The 8,935-nt window shown below is 38.3% G+C and overlaps 1 protein-coding gene across 1 annotated transcript; it reads left to right on the plus strand.

Annotated features, from left to right (window-relative positions):
* Nucleotides 1–1,479: 1,479 nt before the first annotated feature.
* LOC117372558 (long-chain fatty acid transport protein 1-like) lies at nucleotides 1,480–7,451 on the plus strand. The gene is made up of 13 exons (XM_055225288.1): nucleotides 1,480–1,717; nucleotides 2,065–2,203; nucleotides 2,593–2,848; nucleotides 3,125–3,286; nucleotides 4,799–4,868; nucleotides 5,034–5,125; nucleotides 5,208–5,317; nucleotides 5,388–5,597; nucleotides 5,676–5,799; nucleotides 6,103–6,240; nucleotides 6,307–6,471; nucleotides 6,906–7,052; nucleotides 7,184–7,451. Exons 1-13 carry the CDS (start codon nucleotides 1,548–1,550, stop codon nucleotides 7,339–7,341), a joined length of 1,941 nt encoding a protein of 646 aa, XP_055081263.1. The 5' UTR covers nucleotides 1,480–1,547; the 3' UTR covers nucleotides 7,342–7,451.
* The last annotated feature ends 1,484 nt before the right edge of the window (nucleotides 7,452–8,935 follow it).

The following is an 8,935-nucleotide window of genomic DNA, read 5'->3' on the forward strand; positions in this document are numbered from 1 at the left end:
CTACACAGGTGAGCCTGCATCTGTCTGCACAGGTGAGCCTGGGTCTGTCTGCGCAGGTGACCCTGGGTCTGTCTGCGCAGGTGACCCTGGGTCTGTCTGCACAGGTGAGCGCAGTGAGCCCTGTCATGAGGAACCTTTAGTGTAATATCAAATTTATAAGAAGGTGCTTCCTTAATTATTATGTCACTGACTAAAAAGAGATTTTAAAAAAGAACAGATTAAAAAGATGCAAATATTTGACTTTCCCCCTCCCCTTTAAAACAAAATAAATGAAATTTTAAATCATAAACAAGATTCATCCAAGTAATGCAGTTTTGGAGATTTAAAATGGATGTTGACACAGGATTTGGATCAATAGATTTTTATGTGTGATTCTGTACAAGTTTTTTGGATTCACTCTCAAGTGATTCATTTTGCAAATTTATCAGTTAAGGAAATTATGTTTGCTACTTTTATTATTAATAGTATTAGATTGTTAACAAAGCATTACATAGGCCTACATAAATGCCAATTTTTAAAATCTATTTCAAACTGTATTCACTTATTGAGTTTGGACTTTTCCATAAATCTCTGGCCCTTGTTAAATCTAACAGTGCATTCAAAGTTCTTTCATTTATCGACAAATTAGATTAAATATTTTTATTTTATTATTTATATTAGGTAGCAACATTTGGATATATTTTAATGAGTATGTATATTAAACCTACTACCTATTTACTGACTGACAGCATAAAAATGCAAAGAAAATGATCCAAAAACATTGAATGCGATTCCAGGTTAGACTCTGACATAATGAAACCCCCTGATGACAATAACACAGTCATCATTCACTCACACATGTCCATTCAAGCAAATTCAACCACAGAGGAAAAAACAACTGGACCGAAGAGGCACATACTTTCTTACACTTATTCTTTTAAGTTTAGAATATACTTTAATACAGTAGTAGTAGTAGTAGTAGTAGTAGTAGTAGTAGTAGTAGTAGTAGTAGTAGCAGTAGTGGTAGTAGTAGTAGTAGTAGTAGTAGTAGTAGTAGTAGTAGCCTAGTTTAGACAATAGTAAACAATAGGCCATAAACTACAAAGCAGGACTTGACTCAAACAATCATATCAGTCTATCACTAAAGAGACAGACTGGTGTAAAGACATAGAGAGAGATGGTTAATACAGAGGGTGCGACGTGCTGGAGCACGTATTTTTGGCCCGCGTGCACGGCCCTGGTATCTCCCGAGGTGAACCCCTAAACCTGGAAGCCTAGAATCACCCTGGGTTTTATAAAAAGGACCACAGTTGGAGGTGTATGACTGCGTGATTTCCATCATGAAACCATCGTATCACGTTATTGTAGTCCTGTGTTATTCCTGACTACACGTGTGAGGAGCCAAGTGACGCAGATGACAGATCGTAAGCTGTAACTTGCTCACAGAGACGCTCAGTCCAACTCCCGCCCTCTCTGCTCTGCCCCGGGTCCTAATATCTCAGTAGGGTTGTTTCTGTCATTGTTTTAACAGGAGGAGAAGTTAGATCTCACATTGGCTCTGCAGCAGGATGGGTCTGAAGGCGGCTGTCGTGCTGTGCATTGCTATTATTGTCGTGGTTGCTGTTTTCGGTGTCCCCGGGTTTTGGACCGGGTTGGTGGGGCTCGGGCTCTGTCTGGCTTCGAGCAGCTCCAGGGGGTACATCTATGTGGCTATGTCCACCATCAGAAGAGATCTCAGGTAGGTTAAGAAGGCTTAGCTCAGCTGGGAACTATGACAAAGTATTGGTGTATTTTTACTAGGCCTATTTGAAACTGCATTTAAATGAGGCTTTCTTTATGGTTGGTTCTCTTGTAGTAAGGCACACACTTGCCCAATGGTAAACAATACTTGAAATCAGATAAGGATTCTACTGGGAACTTACAAATAAAAACAGGAAAAGGGTAACATTTTAGATCTAAGCTACTTCATGGGCCTACTAAAACTTGGGCAAACACTACTAGAAACTTAAATAAATGAAGATTGTACAGAAAAAAAGAAAAAAAAAGAAAAAAAAAACACAAAAAAAATCCCACACTATTCCACAGGTGTCTGTTTGTCATACTAAAAGTGAAGAAGTCCATTTACCATCACCTCCAGAGCAAACACACAGTCCCTGAACTGTTCATTCAGACGGCAGTGAAGCATCCCAACAAAACTGCCCTCATCTACGAGCCCACAGGAGAGGTAATACACTCATTTCACACTCATCTTTTGAAATAAACCACCACTGACCGCAAGTAAAGGGGAAGAAAATATAAATGGTGCAAACTTGTTGACAATTTCACATTAAGTTCCTGTGCCTATTTTGACACAAATTCTTACCAAATTCTTGCTCATTCTAGACAAGGCGTCTAGAATTTTTGTGTGTTTCTTAGTTCTATTCATATTTGAGCTTTTGATTTGATCTTGTTCCAAAAATATCAAATATACCACGATTTATCATTGAAACAATTAAACATAAAAAATAACAGATTATTTATTTTACTGCAGTCATATTCTTCCCAGTAATTTACTATATGTATAACTATATATTTTTATTTTATTTACATAATATTTTCTTATATTTCTGATAGAGTTGGACTTTCGGTGTGCTGCTGGAGGAGTGTTATGCTGTGGCTCACTGGGCTTTGGGGCAGGGCTGGAGGGAGGGGGACGTGGTGGCCTTGTTTTTGGAGAGTTGTCCCGCTGTGGTGCCTCTGTGGTTGGGGCTGGCCATGGTCGGAGTGGAGGCGGCTTTTATCAACTCTAACCTCCGACAGGACCCTCTGCTGCACTGTGTCAGCGTGTCAGGGGCCAAAGCGCTGGTGTTTGGGACAGAGCTAGCGGATGGTAGAAATATTCAATTCATTTATTTTTCTTGAGGTGAATTTGTGGTATGGTACATTTATACACTGCATACATAAAACAAGGGTAAGTTGTAGACAAATATCAATATAGAGATAAAACACGATATTACAAAAAGGGCTTGTTCAAAAGTCTACATGAACATAGATGGTTAAAGAGGTGGTGGCATGTGTCAGCAGTCTCCATCATTCACACTGTCTTGAAAAGCACAAAACAAATCAAATCCTTCATCTGTTGTCATCATTTAATGTTCTTTTGTAGCTTTGCAGGAGGTGAGCAGCTCTTTGGAGCCTGACATCCTTTTATTCTGCTGTGGACAAGAGCAAAAAGAGATAAAAAGTCTCCACATTCACAACTTGGACGAGCTGTTGACCCGATCACCGAAACACAAACCCAACTACTCCCTCAAGAAGGACTTTAACAGTAAGCTCTTCTAGTTTGGGCTTTTTCAATTTTGGACACAAAGAATCACCTCACAAATGGAATTTCATTCAAGATAGTTATGTAATAATGTTATTGTTTTGCTGCCTGTAGCTGGATGGTCTCACCTGCTAACCTCTATGTTCATTTAATTTAATTAATTAATTTATTTTGAGCACATGTATCAAGTACACTTAATGGACATTTTACAATTTTTTTCCCCTATTTAAGCTTGAAAAGGAGGGGGAAGAAGAAAACTTATTAAATCCCACCACTATCTTCCATTAGGACATAAATTAAATGATTTGTTATATATATATATAAATATATACATATATACACACGCATACATACCATATACACACATATATATTACATATATGAAAGTGGTGTGTGCGTGAATGGTTGGTGGTGGTCGGAGGGGCCGATGGCGCAGATTGGCAGCCTCGCTTCCTTCAGTCTGCCCCAGGGCAGCTGTGGCTACAATAGTAGCTTACCATCACTAAGTGTGGAAATGAATGAATAATGACTATAGTGTAGCGCTTTGAGAGGCTTTGACAAGCCTGTAAAGGGCATTAAAAGTGTAAGCCATTATATATGTATATATACACATATATATCATATATATACACACACATGCATACATACACACATACATACACATAGATTCATTCAATTTGTGACAATACATGCAGCAAAAGGTCACTGACAATAATTTAGGTACACAGTATTACTATAAGTAACATGAGGCATTTCTAAATTGCAACAGGAAGAAAAACTTACCAACCATAATAAGAATAAGAATACAGCAATGGTAAGGAAACAATAGGCATAAAGTAGAGCCAACAAAGATACAGAGAAAGTACAGTACAACCTTATATTTAAACTGGTCTCTCTCTGTATTCAGACCAGACCATGTCTTTATATAAAAACTTACATTTCTGAATCTAAACCAATATGGAACAAATTTGGTCTAAATGAGAACTTAAATGACCCATACTCCTGGACAACTGGCTCTTAGTCTAATAATGAAACAATTTTGGATGTGAAGCTCAAAGTGCTGCTGTGTGACACTAAAAGAGCCCTCTGCACCAATGTTTTGAGAAACACAGCTCTATGTTATATTAATAGGCTGATTGCAACACGCAGGTTACAAGTCTTCTCCTGCAGTAGATATGTGGCCAGATGTTACGTCTTTTCACACATTGAATCAGACAATACCAAACCTATGATCATCTTTGCTTCATAAACTCTGATTTATAGTAGTAACATGTATTTCATCTTTTTACTTTCATTTGAAATAGGTAATTTGTTGTCTTTTGTGCATTGTTATGACTGTGTAATGACCTGGCATTCCTAAGTGAAGCTTCTCAAGTCTTTGCTTGTAAGACCTGTCACACGTCCAGAAGTTATGGTGATAGAAATATTTCAGGAATGGTGGTGCATACTGCCCTGCTGAACAAAGGTTTTTAATCATTATTTAATAACATTTCCTGGAAATATTTCTCTGTGCAGACGTGTTGTTCTACATCTACACTTCAGGGACAACAGGAATGCCTAAAGCTGCTGTAGTGGTACACAGTCGGTGGGTGTATTAATACATTTAAACTTATGAAATTATTTGTTTGTTTGAATTTTCTAATGACGTTTAAAGGCCGATTGTGATACATCTGTAATCTGTACAATACTAAGACGTAAGATGATGAAATGTAAGTTGGATTTGTTCATTTGGTGTTTTGTTATGTTCAAGGTATTTCCGAATCTCTGCTTTTGGTTTTCACTCTTTTGGTTTAAAAAGCTCTGACAGACTCTACAATTGCCTGCCTCTCTATCACTCTGCAGGTAAGCCACTTCACTATATTCTACGTACTGTGCGTGATCATGATTACTAACTAACAAAGCCTGAAAATATGTGTGTACGCAGGGACTATAATGGGAATAGGTCAGTGTTTGCTCTTCGGTATGACTATTGTAATGAGGAGGAAGTTTTCTGCCAGCCGCTTCTGGGATGACTGTGTCAAACATCAATGCACCGTGAAAATCAAACTCTAACTCTATATATTTTAAGTGTTTATCATTATCTGACCCTGGCTTATTTGTGTAGGTTATCCTTTACATAGGAGAGATTTGCCGGTACCTGGTCGCTCAGCCGGTTCGACAGTCTGAGGCTCAGCACCAAGTCCGCGTCGCCTTTGGAAACGGCCTCCGACAGTCTGTGTGGGAGGAATTTGTCCGGAGGTTTAAAATCACTAAAATTGGGGAGTTTTATGGTGCAACAGAATGTAATTGCAGCCTCATAAATATAGACGGAAAGGTAATTGGTTAAAGTAAATTACAGAAATTACAATAGCAGCAATACGATTTGTAAAGTAAAGTCTTTGGCTTTGTTTAGCCTGGAGCGTGTGGGTTCAACAGCCGTATTTTGCCCAGTTTTTACCCTGTAAGACTGATGCGGATCCAGGAGAATGGAGAGATGCTCAGGGATAAACAGGGGCTTTGTGTGCCTTGTCAGCCCGGTAACAAAATCTTGTGTATTTTCAACAAGGAGAGCATTGGTGTCTTGTGTCCAAAGATATGCACACGTTGGTTAATAGGTCTAAACTATCCATTAGAGAATTAGATATAATTAGAGAAACACCTGACAGTGAGTGATTGTCTGTGCTATTTTAGATGGCCTTTGTTTAGGTTGTAGCTTAAACCACCTTGAAAATACTTAGACTCCAATAACCCACAGCATCTAACAATATAAATAGGAGAAATCCATTGGTATGTTTTTTGTGTTGTCCCGTTTTAAGATGGAGCGTTTGTTTTTTCCACAGGTCAACCCGGCATGTTAGTTGGACGCATTAACAACACAGATCCACTGAGGAGATTTGATGGATATGTCGATAAGGATTCGACCAATAAGAAAATAGCCCATAATGTTTTTAAGATGGGAGACTCAGCTTACATCTCAGGCATGTCCAATTTGTCAAAACAATATTGTAAAGCAAAACAAAAATATAAGTATTTTTGTCTTGCAGGTGATGTAATGGTGATGGACGATTATGGCTACATATATTTCAGGGATCGCAGTGGAGACACATTTCGTTGGCGAGGGGAAAACGTTTCGACCACAGAGGTAGAGGGCGTCCTGAGCTCTCTGCTGGGACATGCTGATGTTGCTGTTTATGGAGTCTCTGTACCAGGTATACAAGAGTAACAAATATGTAGAAATTAAAGTATAGGATTGCTTGACAGGTGCAAATACATTGTGGGGTAATTTATGTAATGTTATATTCATTTGAAAGGTGCACAATGTACCTTTTCTGGAGGATGGTGCACAATCATCTTCATGGAGATGTTATTGCTTTGCCTGGTCTGTTGAACAAAATGGAATTATTGGGTTTATGCTAATTGTTATTGCACAAATATGTATAGAAAGAGATATGTTTAATGTCATGCTGTGAAACATTCTAGGAAAAGCAATAACGCTTCAGTGGGGACAAGAAAGTGGCCTACCTTCCTTCAGAAAAGTTCCATAGTACACCTTTAACTTAAAAAAAACTCACAAATGTTCTAAACATTTTTTAGATATATTAATTTTATTGGTACTAGATCACTCGTGCATGCTTTTTCACAGGTGTGGAAGGAAAGGCTGGTATGGCTGCAATTGGTCACACAGGAGGTTCATTTGACCTGGATACATTTTTAATCAATGTAAAAAAGGCTCTACCCTCTTACGCACGCCCACAATTCCTTCGTCTGATGTCTGTCGTCGAAACCACAGGTACAACATCCAGTTGTTGTTTTTTTTACTGTGACAACTGATACATAAGCTTGTTTCTGGAGGTCTTCTGAGGGGATGACAATAGCTTATATTTAACATTGCTTTTTTATTCATTTCCTTTTTTTTTAAAGGCACCTTCAAAATAACTAAAACTAAATTGCAGCGAGAAGGATTCAAGCCTCAAAACTCAAGTGAAAAGCTGTATTTCCTGGATATTCGAGCTGATCGTTATGTGGAGGTCACCAGTGAACTGTATCAAGATATAACAGAGGGAAGAGTTTACTTATGAAACTAAGACTGAGAGCTTATGATATTATGTGTATTAAAGATTAAGTGTAAAATATATTCAAATGTTGTTGTTTTTTTATAATAAATGTATTTTATATTCTATCAAATTCTATCACCATGTACAAATTCATTAATTTCCATCTGCAGTGGAACACACATTAAAAATATACATTTCATTACAATTACATAATAAGACAGTTCATCATTAACATTAGCAGTAAAATACAACAGAATGTCACCATGTCCAATACATGATATTTCCTACAGCTCTACACATTTTGTCCATTTTATCCATGTTTAATGTGATTGCAGGTGTCAGTGTTCTTCTTTTTTAACCTGAACAGTGACACGTGGTACTCATCAGAGAACAGTATCTTTCCTGGAGTTTGTTGGATCGTTGGTTTAGTTTTAATAAGCCCATTTTTAACAATACGTTTCTTTGTTTTCTTTTTCTTTTCTTGGTTCTTAGTATCTGTCTTAGAACTATCTATTTCTTGGTTTTCAGTGATCAAATCGTCTACAATATCCCCTTCCAAAGCGACACTGACACTGGCTTCATTTGGCACAATAGAGAGACTTCCAGTGTTAGATATAGTCTCAAAATATGGGTAAACGGTCTCAGTGAAGTTATGCTTGAATGTAAAAATGTTTGTATCTATTTCTGCATTTTGAAACTCCAGGACACCACTGTCAAAGTTGAGTCTCACATGGATCCTCTTGAGTGGATGTGAGGCGTTATAAGGCAGGGTCTGAGCGGGTGTGGTGAGGGCTAGATATTGTCCGTCCCGTAAACTGATGGACAACAGACCGCATTCGGGACACGCCTCAAACGGGACTCGTCTCGGGATGGACTGGGATGCGACGCCCACTGTCCAGTTATCACAGTCCCCAACCTGTACAAATCGAGAAGCAATGTGACTTGTGGCATGTTCACTATATGTCCTGGTTTGAGTTTAGTTCAGTCTTATTCGGATACTGTTCTAGTCCAGGTTTTGTTCTTGATTTATCCCAGTTTAGTCTGAATATTGATGTACTGTGTAAACATACCTTTTAAACTAGAGATTAGCAGTGAAAAGCATGTAGAAACTTTCATAACTTCAAGACATTTGTAAGATAAGAGCATTAACTTTCTGAAATGTACTGGAATGGATCAGTAAAAAAGAGTATATAAACATACTTAAAAGCAATAATAAATAGTAAATGGTCATATTTTTATACAGCGCTTTCCACCTTCTAGGCACTAAAGCCACTACATCAAGGAACCACTCACCCATTCACACACAAGTTCATACACCACGCAGACACTGAGGGTGAGGGTCCCAAATGAAAAAAGTATATATATTTTCCACAAAAAATAATTCTAAAGTTGTTAGAGTGTTAAGTACGGGGTAAAAGTACATGGTTTATGTTAACTAAAACACAGAAAAAATGTATACCTCAATGTCCCAGCAGTGCACCCCTGAGCTGAAGCCTTCTCGGGCCAGAACAGAGGAGTAGGGCTGAAATCGCTCTGGATGGTCGGGTACACACAGAGCCTCTTGTCCCACAGCAGCAGGAGAACAGTGGGCAGTGTTCAGAGGAAAGGGTACTGTCAG

This window comes from Periophthalmus magnuspinnatus, chromosome 1 (assembly GCF_009829125.3).
Source record: "Periophthalmus magnuspinnatus isolate fPerMag1 chromosome 1, fPerMag1.2.pri, whole genome shotgun sequence".
Classification (NCBI taxonomy): domain Eukaryota; kingdom Metazoa; phylum Chordata; class Actinopteri; order Gobiiformes; family Gobiidae; genus Periophthalmus; species Periophthalmus magnuspinnatus.

Bases quoted from the DNA above. Each gene is read 5' to 3' on its own strand.
- LOC117372558 (XM_055225288.1), top strand. From the start codon at position 1,548: ATGGGTCTGAAGGCGGCTGTCGTGCTGTGCATTGCTATTATTGTCGTG. The intron at 1,718-2,064 runs GTAGGTTAAGAA...ACTATTCCACAG, and splicing joins ACCATCAGAAGAGATCTCAG to GTGTCTGTTTGTCATACTAA. The intron at 6,472-6,905 runs GTATACAAGAGT...GCTTTTTCACAG, and splicing joins TTATGGAGTCTCTGTACCAG to GTGTGGAAGGAAAGGCTGGT.